The 23,841-nt window shown below is 41.2% G+C and overlaps 2 protein-coding genes across 10 annotated transcripts; one reads left to right on the top strand and one right to left on the bottom strand.

Moving 5' to 3' along the window:
• Window positions 1-1,184: 1,184 nt before the first annotated feature.
• Window positions 1,185-16,005, top strand: LOC110538440 (GATOR1 complex protein NPRL3). 8 transcript variants are annotated; one of them, XR_016485273.1, is made up of 15 exons: window positions 1,343-1,885; window positions 1,986-2,055; window positions 3,845-3,883; window positions 6,447-6,579; window positions 8,156-8,230; window positions 9,758-9,911; window positions 10,179-10,260; window positions 10,356-10,493; window positions 11,292-11,448; window positions 12,180-12,286; window positions 12,705-12,834; window positions 13,239-13,490; window positions 13,645-13,837; window positions 14,333-14,701; window positions 14,739-16,005. XR_016485273.1 is itself a non-coding variant. In XM_036938334.2 (14 exons), the coding sequence occupies exons 1-14, from the start codon at window positions 1,687-1,689 to the stop codon at window positions 14,496-14,498; spliced, it is 1,836 nt and encodes a 611-aa protein (XP_036794229.1). In that variant the 5' UTR covers window positions 1,344-1,686; the 3' UTR covers window positions 14,499-16,005. The 8 variants fall into 8 exon arrangements, 2 of the variants coding, with proteins under 2 accessions (XP_036794231.1, XP_036794229.1); XR_016485270.1 differs by having other exon boundaries at window positions 1,344-1,885; window positions 13,239-13,431; XR_016485271.1 differs by having other exon boundaries at window positions 1,344-1,885; window positions 13,239-13,431; window positions 14,333-14,580; window positions 14,700-14,783.
• Window positions 15,591-21,875, bottom strand: mpg (N-methylpurine DNA glycosylase). Of its 2 annotated transcripts, none has more exons than XM_021625272.3 (3): window positions 21,300-21,875; window positions 16,737-16,941; window positions 15,591-16,381 (listed from the first exon to the last, which is right to left on the bottom strand). In XM_021625272.3, exons 1-3 carry the CDS (start codon window positions 21,528-21,530, stop codon window positions 16,002-16,004), a joined length of 816 nt encoding a protein of 271 aa, XP_021480947.3. In that variant the 5' UTR covers window positions 21,531-21,875; the 3' UTR covers window positions 15,591-16,001. The 2 variants fall into 2 exon arrangements, with proteins under 2 accessions (XP_021480947.3, XP_090049505.1); XM_090193379.1 differs by having other exon boundaries at window positions 21,711-21,844.
• Window positions 21,876-23,841: the final 1,966 nt, after the last annotated feature.

Raw genomic sequence — 23,841 nt, 5'->3', positions numbered from 1 at the left:
ACCCCTCATGTACTTCCCGTTCACTCATGACTGCGTGGCCATACATGCCTCTAACTCAATCATCAAGTTTGCAGATGACACAACAAATCACCAACAATGACGAAAGGGAGGAGGTGAGGGCCCTAGCACCGTGGTGCCAGGAAAATAACCTCAACGTCAACAAAGCGAAGGAGCTGATTGTGGACTTCAGGGAAACAGCAGAGGAAGCACACCCCTATCCACATCGATGGGACTGCAGTGGAGAATGTGGAAAGCTTCAAGTTCCTCGGCGTACACATCACTGACAATCTGAAATGGTCCTCCCACAGAGACAGATTGGTGAAGAAGGCGCAACAGCACCTCTTCAACCTCAACAGGCTGAAGAAATGTGGCTTGGCTCCTAATACCCTCAGATACTTTTGCAGATGCACAATTGAGAGCAAACTGTATCAACTGTATCAATTGTGGGCTGTATCAACTGCACCGCCCACAACCGCAGGGCTCTCCAGAGGGTGGTGCGGTCTGCCCAAAGCATCACCGGAGGCACACTGCCTGCCCTACTGCACCCAATGTCACAGGAAGGCCAAAAAGATCATCAAGGACATTAACCACCTGACCCAGGGCCTGTTCACCCTGCTATCATTCAGAAGGTGAGGTCAGAACAGGTGCACCCAAGCTGTGACCGAGAGTCTGAAAAACAGCTTCCATCTCAAGACCATCAGACTGTTAAATAGCCATCACTAGCTGGCTACCACCCGGTTACTGAACCCTGCAATTTAGAGGCTTCTATCCTATATACATAGACATGGAATCAATGGCCACTTTAATAATGGAACACTAGTCACTTTAATAATGTTTACATACTGCTTTACTCATTTCATATGTATATACTGTATTCTATTCTACTGTATTTTAGTCAATACCACTCCGACATTGCTCATCCTAATATTTATATATTTCTTAATTCCATTCCATTTGATTATTTTTTAGATTTGTGTATTGTTGTGAATTGTTAGATACAAATGGACTGTTGGAGCTAGGAACACAAGCATTTCGCTGCACCCGCAATAACATCTGCTAAATATGTGCATGAAACCAATAACATTTGATTTGATGTTTTATTTGGGTCTCTAGGTGATAACGTTTAAGAACCCCTGCTCTATGCATTCCAGTTGTATTAGCCTCACGTGATCATGCTGGCTCGCGAGGCTACAGTACAGATGCATTGCTACTGAATGTGAAAAATAACAGTGATGATATTAACTGGTAAAATGCGAGTTTTACAACAGGGTTTTTGTTTTAGAATCGACCGATAATCTCACATAGTCACTGTAATCTCCCACCCCACTAGCGGAACTATTTTTACGGTCTACATCACATATCAGTGTAACACACAACATTGGACGGCTGAGCTGGAGTAGAGAAACAACACATCTAACATAATTATATAAGTATTCAAATATATCGTCGCCAGTATATTAACGAGTTTTGTTAAGTAGTTAATCAATGTAGCTAATGGTGCTGCGATAGCTAACGTTAACCCTAAACATTTCTTAGCTAGCATAAGCTAGTTAGCTCGGAGCTAGCTAAAGTTATATTTAAAAATTGTTGGAAAGTCTGGCAACTTAGGTTTCTTATAACCATGTGACTAGCTACAGTATTGTTAAATATTAATTGACAAATAATTTGCTAACTCGACGTTAAAATATGTACATTCATTCATCTTCATTTGATTTACAAGGCGAGCGAAAATCTATGTATAAACAGTCTGAAAATAGGTTCTTCAAATGTGGTGAAAAGACAAGCCCTATCAGTGTAATTTTGGTTACTTCGGGTAGTCGAGGGAACAAATTGCTCTTTAGGTACCCATTTCAACAGGTTTCAGATTGCACATCATCACTCACGAGTAAGTAGTCCTTCGTGTGTGTGTGACGTTAGCTTGCTATGTGGTGTGATATGTACGATTTGGTAAACAAATCTTCTAATCTGATGTCTTTGCCCAATAGCAAAACAGCGAAGTCCATATGCATTGAACACTACAGGAGATGTTCTTGAAGACCCAGATGGAGATTCAAGGTATTGGTCATCATATTATGTCACCTACATAATGTTTCCATGTTTAGGCCTATATCACGACGTGGAAATTCACCTACATAATGTTTCCATGTTTAGGCCTATATCACGACGTGGAAATAAACAACATCCCTTTGAATGGGGACTGTTAGCTTTCGAAAACCCTTCTCCTTATGTAGGATTTTCAGCCATTACATTCGCCCGCATTTGACTAAACTACAATTTCGATGCTGTGTTTTAAGGTTTAAAGACGTCAATAATCATCGCTTTCGAAGCGGTTTTCGAAACGTATGCTGATATGCCCCCTATCTTTCATGTCAGCGAGAAATAATCTTTCAAATAAAAAAAGATACACTTACTTTAGTAGTTTTACACAGATCCATACACTTTGTGTGCCCCCAGTTTATGAACTACACTTCCTCCTCAGTTATCTTACACACAGGTGTTCGGAGCACGCTAGATAGCCAATTTTCACAGGTGGCGGCCAATGTCTTCCATCAACAAGCTCTGTAAACATGGAGATATGGCCGTGTGGGAACACTAACCCTATAAGGTGTGTAGTAACTTTAATAAAACATAAAAAGTATTTCTCACTGATATGAAAGATACATCCCTTATGTTTCCAATATAGGACCTCAGGCAATGCTTGTTAAAGCAAGTGAGCAAGTGTTTGGGCTCGCAACAAAACTCCCCTAGTCAGAAGATATCATCAATATGTGCTAAAGTAGTTAGCATTTATGAATGGGGTAGGGGACTGTGTGAAACTGCACCAGTGTGACAGACTTCAGCATATTCATCATACGTTTTGTTAACTAGTCAAGTTTTGCATATGTTCATATCAGAACAAAATTAATCAACATTTGATTAAAACAATTGCGGCATGTGTGTTGGCTAGGGTCCTATTGGCTCTGGATCACCCAAGACGGCTAGGGTTGTATTTGTGCCCTCTTGCATATTTGTCTGTGATATTACAGCATGGGTTCATGGCAATACACCCCTTATCTGTTGTTTGGAATATGTGATTATGAAAGTCACTCTATACGTGTGTCAAATAAATTGATAGATTACATGAGCTTTTTAACCTTGTTACATCAGTGCCTTTTGTTTAACATGTGGGCTTTTAAAATGTTTGCGTTTACATTTTCAAGTGACATTCAGATAATAAGAAATGACTGGCATGTAAAATAGTGGCCACAAGACACAGCATTTAAAAAATATATATATATATATTTCAGTGACTCATTTAATTTAAAAGCAAGAATTTAACAAAAATACACATGCCTACAATTGATAGTTACCCAATAAAAGCTACAGGCCTATTTACATCAAGTTAGGCTTACTCTTTACCTATTTCAACCCATCTATGATATTAACATGGTAATTACTCTAGTAACTTGTTGTTACTTAGTTATTTCTTTGTTGTTGCATTTTAATGGAGTTGAGTCCACTAACAAAAAAAACTAATGTTGACTACTATGTAATTACAAAGCAAATGTTAAATTACTTTGTAATAACATGTTCATAACATTGTTACTGGGTTAATTATAGCATTTGTACTCCAGGACAAGAGCAATGCATCGTGAAGCGTTACAACATTTTCTGTAATCAAGTCTTTGGTACAAAAATGAGATCAATTTGCTTTTTAAATATTTATTCAAGTCACTCTCAAGTGGTAATCTTGTTTAGCTTTTGTTTGTGATGTCCTTCTGTTATGCATTCTGTCCAATTGTCTGCTGCATTTTTTTCCTTTTGTTTGCGTTTTCTTTTTTTTATGGCCCTACTCCCATTTCAGAGAACAAACTCCGTTAACTGATGAACAGTTGGTAGCAGGGTAAGACCAAGTCATTCTAAAACCACCTTTCTTTTGTTTACAACACCCTTGTCTTTATTCACTCCTTCCTTCCTGTTTTGTCTTGCATATATATATATATATATATATATATATATATATATATATATATATATATATATATATATATATATATATAAATATCCTGTGTGTGTACATATATATATATATATACCTACGCCAACCTTAATCTCTGAAATTCCTGTTGAATTATTACAGATGGAATGATTCACTGGTCTATCTTGGTAAATCCTGCATTTCAATTAAGCCTTGTTAAATGATTGCTCCAAAACCAGCAATGTAGATTCTTCAGTTCATTCAGCGTTGGAATCCACTTCATCTGATGATATTTGATTGTTGGGAAATCAATTCTGAATAGATACATAGACTTCTTCTACATGGCTAAACCAAGCAGAGTCATAATAACGTATTTCTCAGAACAAAAAACATACAGTGCCTTGCGAAAGTTTTCGGCCCCCTTGAACTTTGCGACCTTTTGACACATTTCAGGCTTCAAACATAAATATATAAAACTGTATTTTTTTGTGAAGAATCAACAACAAGTGGGACACAATCATGAAGTGGAACGACATTTATTGGATATTTCAAACTTTTTTAACAAATCAAAAACTGAAAAATTGGGCGTGCAAAATTATTCAGCCCTTTTACTTTCAGTGCAGCAAACTCTCTCCAGAAGTTCAGTGAGGATCTCTGAATGATCCAATGTTGACCTAAATGACTAATGATGATAAATACAATCCACCTGTGTGTAATCAAGTCTCCGTATAAATGCACCTGCACTGTGATAGTCTCAGAGGTCCGTTAAAAGCGCAGAGAGCATCATGAAGAACAAGGAACACACCAGGCAGGTCCGAGATACTGTTGTGAAGAAGTTTAAAGCCGGATTTGGATACAAAAAGATTTCCCAAGCTTTAAACATCCCAAGGAGCACTGTGCAAGCGATAATATTGAAATGGAAGGAGTATCAGACCACTGCAAATCTACCAATACCTGGCCATCCCTCTAAACTTTCAGCTCATACAAGGAGAAGACTGATCAGAGATGCAGCCAAGAGGCCCATGATCACTCTGGATGAACTGCAGAGATCTACAGCTGAGGTGGGAGACTCTGTCCATAGGACAACAATCAGTCGTATATTGCACAAATCTGGCCTTTATGGAAGAGTGGCAAGAAGAAAGCCATTTCTTAAAGATATCCATAAAAAGTGTTGTTTAAAGTTTGCCACAAGCCACCTGGGAGACACACCAAACATGTGGAAGAAGGTGCTCTGGTCAGATGAAACCAAAAGGGAACTTTTTGGCAACAATGCAAAACGTTATGTTTGGCGTAAAAGCAACACAGCTCATCACCCTGAACACACCATCCCCACTGTCAAACATGGTGGTGGCAGCATCATGGTTTGGGCCTGCTTTTTTTCAGCAGGGACAGGGAAGATGGTTAAAATTGATGGGAAGATGGATGGAGCCAAATACAGGACCATTCTGGAAGAAAACCTGATGGAGTCTGCAAAAGACCTGAGACTGGGACGGAGATTTGTCTTCCAACAAGACAATGATCCAAAACATAAAGCAAAATCTACAATGGAATGGTTCAAAAATAAACATATCCAGGTGTTAGAATGGCCAAGTCAAAGTCCAGACCTGAATCCAATCGAGAATCTGTGGAAAGAACTGAAAACTGCTGTTCACAAATGCTCTCTATCCAACCTCACTGAGCTCGAGCTGTTTTGCAAGGAGGAATGGGAAAAAATGTCAAGTCTCTTGATGTGCAAAACTGATAGACATACCCCAAGCGACTTACAGCTGTAATCGCAGCAAAAGGTGGCGCTAAAGTATTAACTTAAGGGGGCTGAATAATTTTGCACGCCCAATTTTTCAGTTTTTGATTTGTTAAAAAAGTTTGAAATATCCAATAAATGTCGTTCCACTTCATGATTGTGTCCCACTTGTTGTTGATTCTTCACAAAAAAATACCGTTTTGTATCTTTATGTTTGAAGCCTGAAATGTGGCAAAAGGTCGCAAAGTTCAAGGGGGCCGAATACTTTCGCAAGGCACTGTAGTCATGATTAAGATTGGATTAGAATCTGTCCCTTTTCGGGTTTTCTGGTGGAATAATAGCTCCTGATAATGATGATATAATTTGTATTTGATGATGGGGCCAGCCTGCAGCATGAGCTATGTAAACCAGCATGAGTCTGTCACCTCCCCTTTACAAAGCCCTCACCTTCTCTGCCAGAGGGGGCTTATTCACTGTCGTCTCTCCTCTCCAAGTACTATTTACACCAGCTCCTTTCAAACTGTGATCCATCAATCAGGTTGCAGGCTGATCCATGTGATTAACCTAACCCTCCTATCCATAGAAACACTACCATTATAGGTTGATGGACTAAATAATAAAACAAAGACAATAAAACCGAATTAGATATAATTGGCACTTTCTCAGATATCTTGTTGCTCTCCTCCCTTCCTGCTCTACTCTCAGCTGGTTTACTTAGGTCTTTTTCTCCTCTCTTTCTCCAATAAGGTTCTCTGACATCATCCTCGCCACTATCTTGGCCACCAAGTCTGATATGTGTGGGAAGAAGTTTGAGCTGAAGATAGACAATGTGCGTTTCGTTGGGCACCCCACCCTCCTCCAGCATCCTCACACCATTCAGGTAAGATCATTTTTTGTGAATTTGTGATGGCCTGAGCATAATTACACATTCGCCCGCAGAGATTCTCTGTCAGTCAGTCCAGCAGTACCATGAGATCTGAACAATGACTGTATATGAATGGATGGACAAAGCCATCAGTCACGTGACACAATTCATCCCTTTGTGAAGACTCAATAGCACATTTGAAGCCAAGGAAGTCGGTTAATATGGTGTCTCATGGATACATAACATGCGCAGTTTGAGCTACTCCAGAAAGTGACGTTGCAGGCTAGCTCCGTGCTGCCCCCTCTCAATGATTATATCAAGTTGAAGGCCTACCGGGGTACTGCAAGCTTCCATTAGTCATTCAGTAGATGCTCTTCTGCAGAGCGATTTACAGGAGCAGCTAGGGTTAAGTGCCTTGCTCAAAGGCACATTGATAGATTTTTTACCTAGTTGGCTCAGGGATTGGAACCAGCAACCTTTTGGTTTTAAAATAATCAGTTCAAGGACATACATCTGGTGTAATAGAAGCAATTATTGGTACCATTCTTGTCTTAGAATATTTTCATTTATTTACATGAAGATTGACCATGAAGATTAACATTTTTCCAATCACTACATTTTCCCAATCACTATTTTCTGCAAACAATTTCTGCAGTACTGCGGTCGGCTTTGAACTTCGTGGCTTAAATGAGAGAGGGCAGTTCTTCTCCCCTCAATCTAAAACAGCAATTCTCCTTTGACTTCTAATTTCACTCTGAGACTGTGAATTCAGGTCCCTCGCTCCATCTAGTGGAAGAAGTGCCTTACATCTCAGTGTTTCACAATAATTATTTCACAATTCACAGAAGTAAGATAGAATGGTTGAATATAAGGGGTGGAGAAATCATTTGGAGTGAAATTCTAGGCAAATATTGAAATGGTTTGTAACGTAACTAAAACGTATCTAACCTAAGTAGGTTGATGATAGGTACTATTCCATTCACTGGACTACATGTAGTCTATTGGAGGGTTGAAATTTAGTGTCATGGTGAACCTGATAACAAATTACTCAACTGGTGCAGTGAATAATTTGCTTTCCATAAAGACTTATTTAATCCATCTGATTTGTATGCTGTTGATTGTATCCAAATGGCAATTTCTCAGTGTGATCAGTGTGATCCCCTAAAAACCGAGCCTGAGCTGTATGTTAGTATCCTTACAAAATGGCCCTTTTCAGAAATTATACCAACAATTCATGAGCTATGGCTCTCATAGAATGTTGTTTAAAAGCTTAATTGAATACCTACTGTAATAAACCAAGCTTTAAAAAGTGCAAATATATTTTTATGTATTTTTGTAAATAAGATGTTGAAAATACCAGTATAAAAGGCATGAATAAAAGGAGACATTTACAGCTGTTTATTCTTTAGCTTTGTCACAGGACTAACATGAATGTTTTCACTGTGTTGTTTTATACATTTCAATACATACAATAGCAATTATTATGATTTAAATTGATTATGATTTAAATAGTGGTGTGCAAAGCCATTGATCATAGTCAGAGTGATTTAGAACATCTATTATATTTATTATCTTATTTCTTTCTGTCCAGGTGTCCAAGACAGACCCCTCACCTAAGAGGGAGATGCCCACCATGATCCTGTTCAGTGTTGTGTTTGCTCTGAGGGTAAGAACGTAATTTTTATTTTCCATAAATAGCTTTCTCTTTCCTCTTGAATATAATTATTGTCATGTCAATAATATTCCTCTTAAGTTGATGAATAAGTGCTAATACTCAAGTTTGGATTAGCTAAATGTTTTCCACATTATGTGCTTATTTTACAAACACCACATTCATTGGTGATAAATACATTTTCTCTAAATAAATTAAATAAATCAGCTGGTAATTTGGGTGGGTGAGGCCAGGTCAGGGAGAGTGCTTTCTCAGAAAGGGATGGGTCTCTCGGGGTGATAACATTCCAGCATGGGGTCTATCTGTGGTGGAAAGAAGGGTGAGAGCTGGGCGGGAGCATTGGGCTCTGTTTAATCACTCTACCCAGCATGGCACTACCCTCCCCTGGGCATGACTCAGCCTGGCAGACTGCTGATTCACTGGAGGCTGCCTAGCCCTGCACAGCTGAAACTGGGCGGAATGTGCACAGTCATGTTCTAACCTCATATCTGCCCAGCAACCCACCCAGCCTGTCACTCACTGGCATTTTCTATGGCTCTGCACCTAACATGAGAATGCAGAAAATTATGTCCTGCCCTTTTGACTTGTTTGGTTTTTATTTTGAAATATGAGTAATTTGTTTAAATACATTATTGATTCATTGATTCATTTTTTTGTAATTGAGTGCCAGTAATGTCACTCAATCTCGGGTTCACCCAAAATTATTTAACTGCAAAAATACAATTTGACATGCATGTATTGATAAAATATCTGATATTATTTTTGTATAGTATGCAATTTTTTTCTAAATGAGCAGTTTGGAACGAGGGTCATTTTACCAGTCAATAATAAAATAAAATAGTTATTATTGAACCTCTAAATGGATTATGCTGCTAATATTGCTGTTTTGAAGTTAGAGATTACAATATTTTAACGTCAACATGTTTTGCAGTCAGCAATGCTGCTAATACTCAGATCTAGTGATGTAAACAAACCGATATCTTGGGTTACTGACTTGCTGGACCATAGATTCCCTATTTGTTACAATTACAATGTACTAATTTAGTAGATGCTCACAATTTCAACCAAGGTGTTATAACTATTACAGATTTATAATCATCTACAAATTAATAATAAAGTACATTTTAGTAGTCAAAAATTAAAGGGATAATTTGTCAATTAAGGCCCGTTATCTACCTCCCCAGAGTCTGATGAACTCGTGGATACCATTTTTATGTCTCTCCGTGCAGTTGGAAGGAAGTTGCTACCTAGTGTTAGCGCAATGACTGGAAGTCTACACTTCTAGTCCTAACGCTAGTAAGAATTGGCTCACGACACAACCTTTTCCTTCCTTCATACTGGACGCAGAGACATAAAAATGGTATCGACGAGTTCATCTGACTATGGGGAGTTAGATAAAGAGCCTTAATTGCCACAATCTCGAAGTATCCCTTTAACCAAGTGTTGAAGTGTGGCCAGTGTTCCAGTTGCTTTGCACCAGTGTCTCATAATGCCGTCTCTCTGTCCCTGCGCCCCTTACAGGCCAACGCTGACCCGTCAGTCATCAGCTGCATGCACAACCTGTCCCGGCGCATCGCCATCGCCCTGCAGCACGAGGAGCGCCGCTGCCAGTACCTCACCAGAGAGGCCAAGCTGATGCTGGCCGTGCAGGACGAGGTCACCAACATGACCGAGAGTGAGTCACATACTACATTACCCAAAACACACCACTCAGTGCTTGAGTCTAGTACCAAAAAGTACCCTCCATTAAGTACCATATACCACGAAGTACCCACTTTACTCTGATAGCATTTTACAGAACAATGCATATATTTTCCTCTCCATATTGTTCCAAAGAAGATGGGGATGAGAGGTGTCTGTCAAAGTCTTCACGCGACATGGATTTACAATGTCATGGAGAGGTCAATGTATGTGACTTGATTTTCTGTGTTTTCGTTCTTAGCTGATGGCAGCCCTCAGTCACCGTTCAGACAAATCCTTCCTAAATGCAAGCTTGCCAGGGACTTGAAGGAGGCATATGACAGGTTTGTAAAAACACCCTACAAAATGATGTATTTGTGGATAGATTCTTTGTTCTTACAGTGCAGGTGTAATAATAGAGTCTGTGTTGTGTTTCTAGCCTGTGTACAACAGGGGTGGTGAGGCTCCATATCAACAACTGGCTGGAGGTGAGCTTCTGTTTACCTCACAAGATCCACCGGGTAGGGGGCAACCACGTACCCCCCGAGGCTCTGGAGCGTAGCCTCAAGGCCATAAGGTGTGTATGCGTGTGAGTTTGTCATTTTGTGAGTTACTGAACACTGTTTGTGACGTGTGGGTTACAAGTTGTAACTGACGGCAGAACTTCGTAGGCTTTCATTGTATGTGGACATTAGGTTGATCTGATTGTATTATGGAACGTTTTACAGTAATTATATACCAAGGCTGTGAGAGAGAAGTCTTTGTGGTAACAGTTAGCTCTTGTGGCCTGCTTCTTTATGTGGAACAATTAACTGCATCTGGTGAGCAGCTCCACCAATAATTTCCTGTAGGCCACAGCGCCACCTAATGGCATTCTTTATTTACTTATTCTGCCTTTCACATGCTTATGTTTAGTCAGAGCAATGTTACAGCGTCTTCATCTCAAAATACTACAAGTCCAATTTTCCCTTAGTAAAACATGCATTGAAACTTAAATATAAGCTATAATAATAGCTATATATTATGAGTATTTTCCAAGAAAAAAAATAGTACATTTCTAGCAATTTAATTTACCTTTATTTAACTAGGCAAGTCAGTTAAGAACAAATTCTTATTTTCAATGACGGCCTAGGAACAGTGGTTAACTGCCTGTTCAGGGGCAGAACGACAGATTTGTACCTTGTCAGCTCGGGGATTCGATCTTGCAACCTTTCAGTTACAAATCCAACGCTCTAACCACTAGGCTACCTGCCACCCCCAATGAAGGGGCACTAAGTGTATTTCCATACACTTCATGGACTATATAGAATGTAACTAGTGATAATTAGTCATGAACATGGGCTCTGTGTTAAATGTATGTGTTGTTGTCCCCCAGGCCGTATCATGCTCTGCTGTTGCTGGACAGTGAGAAGGCTCTGCTGGCCCAGCTGCCTTTGGACTGCTCTCCTGCTCTGGTGCGCCTCATTAAGACCTGCTCTGCAGTCAAGAACCTGCAGCAGCTGGCACAGGATGCAGACCTGAACCTGTTACAGGTTTGTATGATCACCTTGTATCAGTGACACCAGCCTCGGGTTCAAATACATGGGTATTTGATTTTATTATTTTAGTACTTGTTTTCTGTGTATTTGAGTATTTTCAAATAATGTGGCTGAATAAAATACTTATTGGAAGTATGTAAATTTATTTAAAATAATTTCCTATAAATAGCCTACTATTATTTGAAAGCATTTTCAAATACTAATTTCAAATATTATTTTCAAATGCCTGGGTTAAATGCATAGGAGTGTATTTGAGTCAGTGTATTTTAGTATTTTTAAATACTTTCCAAAGTGTATTTCCAAATACGTTCCAATATTCAACTACTTGTCTTTAAAAATGAAATATAAATACTTACTTCCAAATGTATTTGAAAGCAATTGAAATACCCTAAATAGTAAATACCCTACATTTGTAGCCAGGTTTAGTTGCCAGGTTTAGTTGACATCAGCCCACTTTTCAACATATTTCATTGTAAATTGCTGAACACTAACATGCTGCAGTATAAAGAATTGTCAATAAAAAGAATAGCAAGTCATTACAAACTGTCCTCAATGTCACACCATGGCGTTGGTGTCATGTTGCTGTTCTCATACTGCCATCTAGTGGAGTAAATTAGGAATCTTATTTCTCTTCAGTAATATTTCATTTCAATAGACAGGTTCTGTCCATGCCCAATAATGCATTTTCACAGTTACATGTTTGCATCTGTTCGTTGTGTGTGCAGATCTTCCAGATTGCTGCTCACCTGGTGTACTGGGGAAAAGCCATCATAGTGTACCCTCTGTGTGAGAACAATGTCTACATGCTGTCCCCACACGCCAACATCAGCCTGTGAGTATCTGTGTGTGAGTGTTTGAACAGCCTCGTGCTCCCTTTCTCTCCTTCTCTCATTCCTTCCATGCCTCATTAACAGGGTGTGTATTGAGAGGTGGCTAAACTAATGAACCAGACACTGTAATCTGTACATCCATTTTATACCAACATAATAAACTCATCATGAGCATCAGGGCGCTAATGTTGAATTATGATTGGCTTATGACCTAATGATTGGATGGTGAATCTATAACAAAATGTGATGTCATATAATGTTAACTCATTATTTTTGTTGACTGAATTAGATTTCCTTTGGGCCACTGTGTCCGTCTGTATTTTGTACTGGAGACTGAAAGGATTCTCTCCTGCTTGAACATTTGTACCGGGTACAATATGAAGAATATGAAGAAATCACCATCTCCTTCTTCTTGCATAGGTACTCTCCATTGGCTGAGGCGTTTGGCCAGCAGTTCCCAGGTCATGACCTGCCTTCCATGCTGGCCAAGTTCTCCCTTCCCCTCTCACTGTCTGAGTTTAGGAACCCACTGGATGCTTCTGTGCAGGAGGTAGGTCTATTAGGAAATACACACGCTCGTTTTGATTAAAAGATAGCTTCCAGAAAGCTACTCAGCATATAATCAGAAATGCTGATGTCTGAAGCAGAAAGAGCGTCTGGGCTCTCTCCCAGACCCATCCTGGTTTGGCCGAGCTCTCTAAGCGAAGATGATAAATTATAAAAGACATCACATCAACTCCATCCTTCTCAACATTTATTTTTCATGAGAACAGGACCAGAACACACAGCTATTTCTTGGCTCTATTTTGGGCCAGGTTGGAACCTGTCTGTCTGAAACAGATGCGCCCAGTTATAGGGTGACACTTCTTCCAGTTCCACGTGTTCAGTTATTTTCTTTGAGTGGTGCCTCTAACCCAGTGTGTCCCTTCTCCTTTCCCCTCCACCTCTGGCCAGGCCCAACTGATCCAGATGGTGGTGTGGATGCTCCAGCGACGCCTGCTGATCCAGCTCCATACCTACGTGTGTCTGCTGGTGCCCCCCAGTGAGGAGGAGTCAGGTCTGCTGCGGGACGAGGAGCTCCCTCTGGTGGCCCGGGTGGGGGGCCGCAGCCTCAGCACCCCCAGCGCACTCAGCTTCGGATCCCCAAGTATGTGAACTGCCCCTTCAACCAGCTGTCTTGCACTCTGGGGGTGAAGTATTGATGAAGTACGCTCTATTCTTATGATAGAGTATGTTTTAATATACTACCGTACCTGGTTAACCTGTTCAATAGGGTTACCTGCTACAGTTGTGCCTCTAGTCAGCTCAATCAATGTCTGTCTCACTCATTCTCTCTACCCCTCACTCTCTCTCCCTGTAGCCAGCAGTGATGACATGACCCTGACCAGTCCCAGTATGGATAACTCCAGTGCAGAACTGCTTCCTGGTGGAGACTCTCCACTAAACAGGAGGATGACCGAGACGTTACTGGCCAGCCTGACAGAGCACGAGCGCCAGGTCATCCTCAACATCCCGGCTGCACAGAGCCCTGAAGACCTGCGCATGTTTGCCAGGTAAAGTATGTCCCCTGCCCTTTACTAGTTGGCACCAAGGTGGGCTACTGTATTTCAGTGGCTGTGGACAGTGGCGTAATGGCGCCCTCTATTTTGTAACAGCCAGTATGACAGGTGGGCTGGGTCATTTTGAAGGACCTGGGCTGGAGGCTCTTGTGACTCGAAAAAAAAGGGATTTTTGTTTAAAAAAAATTTAACAAAATTTTGAACAAATATTTTTCTCATCCTGTCGTCATGTAAGAATATATGGGAAAGAGAATGTTCTTTTTCAGTTGTGTAGCAATTGTTGAGTGGCAAAAGTGAGAAAAAGCTTGAAGGAAAACGCCAAAGCCCTAAGCAGTGAATCAATAGCGTGACTGCATAGTGTGCAGGATGCACTAATGTGATTACTGGCTCTAACAAGTGCTGCTTCATGCTAGATTTACTCAGCTAATGATTTGGTGGAGAATTTGCTTTAGTCTAATTTCTCTGCCTCTTGTGTGATGTTCCTTCCAGGCTGCTGCACTACTTCCGAGGGCACCATCACCTGGAGGAGATCATGTATAATGAAAACATGAGGCGCTCTCAGCTGAAGACCCTCTTTGACAAATTCAGAAGTGTTCTGGTGGTCACCAACCATGAGGATCCTGTCATCTCCCTCTTCCAGTCTCCTCTGGAGTAGAGGTCTGTCATCTCCCTCTTCCAGTCTCCTCTGGAGTAGAGAGGTCTGTCATCTCCCTCTTCCACTCTCCTCTGGAGTAGAGGTCTGTCATCTCCCTCTTCCACTCTCCTCTGGAGTAGAGAGGTCTGTCATCTCGCTCTTCCACTCTCCTCTGGAGTAGAGAGGTCTGTCATCTCCCTCTTCCACTCTCCTCTGGAGTAGAGGTCTGTCATCTCCCTCTTCCACTCTCCTCTGGAGTAGAGGTCTGTCATCTCCCTCTTCCAGTCTCCTCTGGAGTAGAGGTCTGTCATCTCCCTCTTCCATTCTCCTCTGGAGTAGAGAGGTCTGTCATCTCCCTCTTCCACTCTCCTCTGGAGTAGAGAGGTCTGTCATCTCCCTCTTCCACTCTCCTCTGGAGTAGAGAGGTCTGTCATCTCCCTCCTCCAGTCTCCTCTGGAGTAGAGAGGTCTGTCATCTCCCTCTTCCAGTCTCCTCTGGAGTAGAGGTCTGTCATGAGATGAAGGACCCTTTCTGAAATACCAGACGGACAGAATGATACGGACTGCTGCTGTACAAAGGCCTTATTATGGTGCTTGCTGCTTTCAGCCAACTGGATAATATTGCAATTTGAGGTAACTAATATACTGTACTCATCTATCAATGCACCAGAAAAAGATACTGATTTAAAAAAGCATAACTGTCTGCTCTGCTTGGGGGAATGTGAGTAAATGTATATAGCTTTTAGATGATTTAATTTGTTTTTTTGTCTCTTAGATGTTTTACGTTCAATGCCTTGTTTTCAATACTACATGATTGAATAACAGTGTGTGAAGAGCTTTAGTGACACCTATAAATTGGGCAGTTCAAACACTGTACTCCACTTGAGCCTTTCCATTTGGGGGATTCCCAAAAGTGATAAATCATCTCCAACAAACACAATGTAGGAAAACAACCCCAATGCTCATTCCAGGCTGCAGGCAAGGCTGCCTCCCCCAGGGGTCTCAGTGGGAGGAAAATAATGAATAGATGCCAAACATCAGACATGCTGTTTCTGCTTTGAGAGAAGGAGCACGACGTTCCAAACATCTGTGAAATCAATGATTCCAAGATAACTTTTCAAGCAAGGACTTTTATTAAAAAACAGGTGGAAGATTGAGAATGACTGGAATGGAAATTCTAGTTGCTTTGATAGAAGGGAGGGGAGGCTAGATCAAATATTTTACAGATGTTTGGAATGTAGTTTAATCATTTGTAGCATACAAATATGGCATATTCCATATCTGTGGGATTTGTGTTTGTGCAACAATGTGTGTATCTATTGAGTCTGGATTCCCCTCGGTGCAAACATTTTGGCTTTGGGTCTTTTGCAATGATTTGCCTATAGCTAGACCAAATTACTGAAATAGCTCATAGCTGACATGTTTTCACTTGCTCTAGCATTGTCTGTAAAAAGCTGGTTATAGTTAAGAAAAAAACATTATGTACTCATCATGGTTTGATACAATTCCAAAAATATTCCCAATTTCAACTCTCTGTCTCTGCCTGTTTGTCCACTACACTCACACAGTGGTGACCACGCAGATAGAAGCGCAGGGGTTTGGTGGCCCATTCCCCATGAGAGTCAATGCCGATCCGGCTTGCTGAGACCACCTCCCTGAGGCCTGGCTCTTGCGGTCCTATCTGGGGGTCCCTCTCCAGCCACACCTCTGGCTCTGAGGCTAGGTCTCTCCGGTCGAAGCAGCGTGGTATGTCCAGGGCCTGGCACAGCTTTGAGGGACCATTGCATAGCTCCTTGTCCTTCAGGGGCCGGGCCCCCTCTCTCCGCCTGGCTGTCCGCAGCTGCCTCATCAGAGGCAGGCCATGTAGAGGCTCCAGAGCCCGAAGAAGCACGGCAGCACCCTCCCCTAGAGAGAACAAACACAGGGCATGATAGAGCAGAGCCATACTGTCTCCTTCCTTTGCCCTTTCTCCAGTGTGAATGAATGGATAATAACATGGTGCAACATATAATATAACGTCTTCAATAATGAGAAACAGTTGAAAAAAAGAGAGAACTATGGCCTAATGAAAGTAACATGGGGGAGCCTGGGAGATACAACACTACTTAGTCTCTAATGAGGTGATTTTCCTACAGATAAGGCCAACACACTGAACTTTACTGCATGTGGTTTTAATGGCAGTTTGGTTTATTACTGGTGGTTTATTCCACTGCCTTCAGGGTAAGCCTGGCTGTTGTACTGTTTTGTTGTATGGTCTTACCTTGACTGGAAACATTCATACAGAGGTAGATGCCGTAGATGGGGTACACATAGATGGTGCCAGGTTTCATAAACATCGCTGTGTTCCTCTCAGTGCATTTTCCCCCAGCAGAGTGAGAGGCCTTGTCCTCTCCTCCCAGGTAGGCCTCAGTCTCCACCACCCTCCCTCTCAGCTCAGTGCCACACGCACTCCGACGCACCAATACCTTGCAGCACAAACAAGGGATGGCCTAAATAAAGACTTTCCTTCGTGTGTGTCCTCAGTGGGTATGTCTTCAGTAGGAACTTGATCTATTGTTGTCTCTGAAGAGAACTAGACTACATGTTTGGGGTCACAATAAGCCCTGCTGATGGTGTATGTGTGCCAATGGCTGTGCAACCGCTAGCTGGACTCCAATGTTGTTACAGGAACACAGAAACAACACAAGTCATTCTGCTACCCAAGAATAGTAAAGCCCCCTTTACTGGCTCAAATAGCCGATCAATCAGCCTGTTACCAACCCTAAGTAAAGTTCTGGGAAAAAAATGGTATTTTACAGTAAACAGAATTTCAGCATGCTTATAGGGATGGACACTCAACAAGCCCAGCACTTACACAAATGACTGATGATTGGCTGAGAGAAATTGATAAAATGATTGTGGGGGCTGTCTTGTTAGACTTTAGTGCAACTTTTGACATTATCGATCATAGTCTGCTGCTGGAAAAGCGTATGTGTTATGGCTTTACACCCCCTGCTATAATGTGGATAAAGAGTTACTTGTCTTAATGGAAGCCTATCAAATATAATCCCGTTAGAATCAGGAATTTTTAATAACAACATGCCACTGACTGAGTAAAGCCAGAGTGTCTATGTATGCGGATGACTCAACACTATACACGTCAGCTACTACAGTGACTGAAATGACTGCAACACTCAACAAAGAGCTGCAGTTAGTTTCAGAGTGGGTGGCAAGGAATAAGTTAGCCCTAAATATTTCTAAAACTAAAAGCATTGTATTTGGAACAAAACACCCACTAAACCCTAAACCTCAACTAAATATTGTCATAAATAATGTGTCAATTGAGCAAGTTGAGATGACTAAACTGCTTGGAGTAGAACTAGATTGTAAAATACCATAGTGAAAACATATTGATGCAGTAGTAGCTAAGATGGGGAGAAGTCTGTCTATAATAAAGCGATGCTCTGCCTTAACACAATAAGGCAGGTCCTTACAGGCCCTAATTTTGTCGCACCTTGACTACTGTTCAGTCGAGTGGTCAGGTGCCACAAAAAAATTAAATTGGCTCAGAACAGGACAGCACAGCTGGCCCTTGGATGTACAAAGAGAGCTAATATTAATAATATGCATGTCAATCTCTCCTGACTGAAAGATTGACTTCATCACTACTTTTATTTATGAGAGGTATTGACATGTTGAATGCACCGAGCTGTCTGTCTAAACTACTGGCACACAGCTCGGACACCCATGCATACCCCACAAGACATGCCACAAGAGGTCTCTTCACAGTCCCCAAGTCCAGAACAGACTATTGGAAGCACACAGTACTACATAGAGCCATGACTACATGGAACTCTATTCCACATCAAGTAACTGACGCAAGCAGTACAATTCAATTTTAAAAACAGATTTAAAAAACCCTTATGTAACAGCAGGACTGTGAAGCAACACAAACATTGGCACAGACACATGCATACACACAAAATAACATACACACTATACATACAGTGGGGCAAAAAAGTATTTAGTCAGCCACCAATTGTCCAAGTCCTCCCACTTAAAAAGATGAGAGAGGCCTGTAATTTTCATCATAGGTACACTTCAATTATGACAGACAAAATGAGAAAATAAAATCCAGAAAATCACATTATAGGATTTTTTATTAATTTATTTGCAAATTATGGTGTAAAATAAGTATTTGGTCACCTACAAACAAGCACGATTTCTGGCTCTCACAGACCTGTAACAACTTCTTTAAGAGGCTCCTCTGTCCTCCACTCGTTACCTGTATTAATGGCACCTGTTTGAACTTGTTATCAGTATAAAAGACACCTGTCCACAACCTCAAACAGTCACACTCCAAACTCCACTATGGCCAAGACCAAAGAGCTGTCAAAGGACACCAGAAACAAAATTGTAGACCTGCACCAGGCTGGGAAGACTGAATCTGCAATAGGTAAGCAGCTTGGTTTGAAGAAATCAACTGTGGGAGCAATTATTAGGAAATGGAAGACATACAAGACCACTGATAATCTCCCTCGATCTGGGGCCCCACGCAAGATCTCACCCCGTGGGGTCAAAATGATCACAAGAACGGTAAGCAAAAATCCCAGAACCACACGGGGGGACCTAGTGAATGACCTGCAGAGAGCTGGGACCAAAGTAACAAAGCCTACCATCAGTAACACACTACGCCGCCAGGGACTCAAATCCTGCAGTGCCAGACGTGTCCCCCTGCTTAAGCCAGTACATGTCCAGGCCCGTCTGAAGTTTGCTAGAGAGCATTTGGATGATCCAGAAGAAGATTGGGAGAATGTCATATGGTCAGATGAAACCAAAATGTAACTTTTTGGTAAAAACTCAACTCGTCGTGTTTGGAGGACAAAAAATGCTGAGTTGCATCCAAAGAACACCATACCTACTGTGAAGCATGGGGGTGGAAACATCATGCTTTGGGGCTGTTTTTATGCAAAGGGACCAGGACGACTGATCCATGAAAGAATGAATGGGACCATGTATCGTGAGATTTTGAGTGAAAACCTCCTTCAACCAGCAAGGGCATTGAAGATGAAACGTGGCTGGGTCTTTCAGCATGACAATGATCCCAAACACACCACCCGGGCAACGAAGGGGTGGCTTCGTAAGAAGCATTTCAAGGTCCTGGAGTGGCCTAGCCAGTCTCCAGATCTCAACCCCATAGAAAATCTTTGGAGGGGGTTGAAAGTCCGTGTTGCCCAGCAACAGCCCCAAAACATCACTGCTCTAGAGGAGATCTGCATGGAGGAATGGGCCAAAATACCAGCAACAGTGTGTGAAAACCTTGTGAAGACTTACAGAAAACGTTTGACCTCTGTCATTGCCAACAAAGGGTATATAACAAAGTATGGAGAAACTTTTGTTATTGACCAATTCATTAAAAATCCTACAATGTGATTTTCTGGATTTTTTTTCTCTCATTTTGTCTGTGATAGTTGAAGTGTACTTATGATGAAAAGTACAGGCCTCATCTTTTTAAGTGGGAGAACTTGCCCAATTGGTGGCTGACTAAATACTTGTTTTGCCCCACTGTACACATGGATTTATTACTGTAGATATGTGGTAGTGGTGGAGTAGGGGTCTGAGGATTCACAGTGTGTTGTAAAATCTGTGAATGTATTGCAATGTTTTAAAATTGTATAAACTGCCTTAATTTTGCTGGACCCCAGGAAGAGTAGCTGCTGCTTTGGCATCACCTTATGGGGATCCATAATAAATACAAAATCAACAGAGGCCATGAGACTCCATTGAGAAGGCATTTAGTATAGGTGTTGCTGGGGGGGACAAAGTAGTATAAAATGAGGTTAATGTGAGAAGGAAAACAATATTTCTCTACAAGATAAGTCCTCTCCCATCAGTTGTTTGGATCTCAGTCAGCACCAACTACTCAGAGTCAGAGGGTTTCTTTCAGTGCCATTGAAAGAAGTCACCATTGAGGAGAGCAATTATTTCAGCATTGAGCAAAGGACTGTTCACAAACCACACAGTGTTCTGAGGCAGTGTGTGCTGGAAGGCTGGTGGAATGCATGATCACACCGGGGGGAACCAAGCTTCTCTGACAATTAACAACCAGCCCGGAAGCCTTGCCACATGATAATGGCTTTCATACTTTTTATTACAGCCTTCCTGTAAACTGGTCCAGACTTAGCTTAATTAAACACAAACATGCACAGGATTCAGCCACTGGAGGGCTTAAAAAGAAGCAAAGTGCAAAGGAGTCATGGCTCTGATTATTAATAGTAACTCTGCATACCAAGCACTTCCTGGCTTTGAAATTTACTGGTCGTTTGAATGCAAGCACAGTGTTTCTGTTCAGGATTAAAATAGATGACCTTTCCAACTCTTAGTTGCAACAATAATCCTTAGAGGTGACTACAGATTGTTACACCAGATAATAATTTTTGTTTTTCCATTTGTGTTCCATGAAGTAATCCAACAATATGTACTCTACCATCTTGTCTATTTCAAGTCTTCTCTCATTGATCGAGACAGGTGTCTGTCCTTCATGACATGAGCACCTTGGGTGGACACCCACCAGTCTCGATCAATGAGAAAAGACTTGAAATAGACAAGATGGTAGCGTACATATTGTTGGATTACTTCATGGAGCAAAAAAGGTTCAATCACATTATCTGGTGTAACAATCTGTAGCTATATCAGGGGTAGACATTAGTCCACAAAGAGCCCCCTTCCCATCACGAGGGCTGCCCTAGTCATAGGCCTAGCTACTGTGTTATAATCTATATCTGATCAAGGGTTATTCAACAGCGGTATGGGTTACAATGATGTTTGATTCTAGGGAACGTACCTTGCCCAGGAATGCTTTAGCCAAACTTATACAGGGCTGGTTGAAGAACTCTTCTCCAAGCCTTTGAGGGTCCCCCTCCTTGGAGAAGTACTGACTCTTCACTGTCCCTGGTTTAACATCACCGCTCTCATGGTCATGGACGGTAGACCTCACCTGTCTCAGTGACACGCCCTTTTTTAGTTGGTCCTCGGACTCAGGTACGGATATTTGCGTCCTCTTTCGTCCTGACATTGCTTGATGTACCCGAGCTTGTAATCGAGTAAAATAGCTACCTAGCCAGAGAAACTTATAACTAACGTGTTCGTATGTGAACTAAGGCTAAAAACATTAGCTAGCTAAGTTAGTATTTTTGTTTTGTTGCAACGATTTAGGGTTGTTGAGGCACATTTATGTTAGCCAGAACATACATACCTATTCAGTATGCAACATCAATAACGTCCGTTTCCTATGTATTAATCTGAAATTGGTTTTGCACCCACAAATGATTTGTTATAGGAAATATTTGTCAAAAGCCGGTTTGGCTTGCTAGCTGTATCGCTTGGGATGCTGGGACTTCTGCTGCGTCGACAACTAAGTGGGAAGGTGGTAATTACCAGTTGTAAAGTCGTAAAAACGAGTTCGGTGCATTCACGTGCTTTGAACTTCTTGAGACCATCGACATAAGAGTACAGCTATCATGCTCGCAAACAAATTATAGTGTTAAAAAAAACACACTAATAGATTGCTTTCTATAAATACTGTTTTGTTGTTGCATTTTACTGCCGAAAATGCTGTTATTGAGACAATTTCCTTAATATTTGACGTCAGAGTTCAGCATGTGTGAGAAATCAGAGCTCGGAGATGGTACACGAGTTTACCACTAGTAATTACCAGTTGTAGGTTCGGTCAACTGGATTTTTACCAGCGTGGTAAATACCAGCTTCCCACTTGGTTTTAAATGTAGCATTTTCTTTTGACTCCTTAAAGGGACTACACACATCAGATGAACAAATTCAATCACAAAATGTACTTATAAAATGTGCTCTTTTACATAGAGAATTTAATTTACGTGAAGTAAATTATATGATTGAATGGTGGGGGGAAATATATTATAATTTCCAATTTTTCTCATTCTACTTTATTTTCTATTTTGTTTTTACAGCAACTCACAAAAGAAAATAACTATTTAGGCTAACCTAGCTACATTAACAAGTGGTTGTGCAATTATACATTGTAAATCTATGCTTACAGGCACAGCAGATCAGCCACTTACATCCCCTATAGGGGATGTTTCAAATGAGTGACTTGACCTTTGTGTAAACCTAGGATGAGTGTTGAGTTTCCCTTCACAATTTCTCTTTGTTCACAGTGAATACTTTCCAGCTGTGTTGCGTGGACTGCCAGCGAGACTCAAAGAAGGTGACTGGGGGGATGGATTCACAGTGACATCAGATTGTGTCAGCTTCCTGTTATTTTATGAATATTTTGTCTTGGCCATGGCTGAATGAGAATATGTCTGTTAGCTGATCCTGATAAGGTAATGGCCTTTGTCTGGTTACGTTCATAACATTCATAGTTAATGACCCATGCCAAAGTTATTTCAATTTCTTTTGTGGTTTGTTAAACAAATTCCATGGATTTCACTTCACATTGCACACGTTTAGAGCATCTGGATGGTTCACTGGAGATGCCATTTCACTTTGCTACTCTCAGTTTGAGTTGTTTGAATTATCTCATTCTAAACATTACAAAACATTAAGAAAACCTTCATAATATTGAGTTATACCCCCTCCCCCCCATCCACACATGTTCAGTTCTTGACACAAACCAGTGGCACCTACTACCATATCTGTTCAAAAGCACTTAAATATTTTGTCTTGCCCATTCACCCTCTGAATGGCACACATACACAATCCATGTTTCAATTGTCTCAAGGCTTAAACATCCTTCTTTAACCTGCCTCCTCCCCTTCATCTACACTGATTTGAATTGGATTTAACAAGTGACATCAATAAGGGATAATAGCTTTCATCTCGATTCACCTGGTCAGTTTATCTCATGGAAAGAGCAGGTGTCCTTAATGTTTTGTACAGTCAGTGTATACTCAGCCTGGTGCCAAGATATATTTATACAATTACATGCTTTGCTGCAAAGAATGGCATAATTCACTCAACTGGGTCATCTCAATAGTTGTTGTTTTTTACCCCCCCCAAAAACAACTTTAAGTACAGCAACAAACAATCTACAAAGTAGTTTGAATAATCACTGCTCCTCTGGCATTCATCCATCAATATCAAGGGCTAGAGTGGTTCCCTGAAGGTTGGAACAAGTGTACAATCTCCAAGGGGCATTTCGTACGGCATAAAGTAGATCTGGGTCCACTCTTTCCTCTTTCTGCCTTATCATTTGACACAGCTTCATTAGGAAAACAGTGCTGGTCTAATAAGTGGATATAAATGGATATAAATAGTTTTGATGTCCTCGTGCCTGCCCGCCCGTGCCCAGGAAGAGGACTGTCTGCAACAGGCAGCTTGGCCTCAGGCTGTGTTGATCCATGTGCCAG

This window comes from Oncorhynchus mykiss, chromosome 12, assembly GCF_057628025.1.
Source record: "Oncorhynchus mykiss isolate SJ-2025 chromosome 12, ASM5762802v1, whole genome shotgun sequence".
Lineage (NCBI taxonomy): Eukaryota > Metazoa > Chordata > Actinopteri > Salmoniformes > Salmonidae > Oncorhynchus > Oncorhynchus mykiss.
Note: the sequence above shows the minus strand (reverse complement) of the source record. Positions and strands in the feature narration are given on the sequence as shown.

Coding starts and splice junctions, on each gene's coding strand:
- LOC110538440 (XM_036938334.2), top strand. CDS start 1,687: ATGTACATTCATTCATCTTCATTTGATTTACAAGGCGAGCGAAAATCT. Junction 10,261..10,355: donor TTGAAGGAGGCATATGACAG/GTTTGTAAAAAC, acceptor TTGTGTTTCTAG/CCTGTGTACAACAGGGGTGG. Junction 12,287..12,704: donor CCACACGCCAACATCAGCCT/GTGAGTATCTGT, acceptor CTTCTTGCATAG/GTACTCTCCATTGGCTGAGG.
- mpg (XM_021625272.3), bottom strand. CDS start 21,530: ATGTCAGGACGAAAGAGGACGCAAATATCCGTACCTGAGTCCGAGGAC. Junction 16,942..21,299: donor CTAAAGCATTCCTGGGCAAG/GTACGTTCCCTA, acceptor TTGTGCTGCAAG/GTATTGGTGCGTCGGAGTGC. Junction 16,382..16,736: donor TATGAATGTTTCCAGTCAAG/GTAAGACCATAC, acceptor TGTTCTCTCTAG/GGGAGGGTGCTGCCGTGCTT.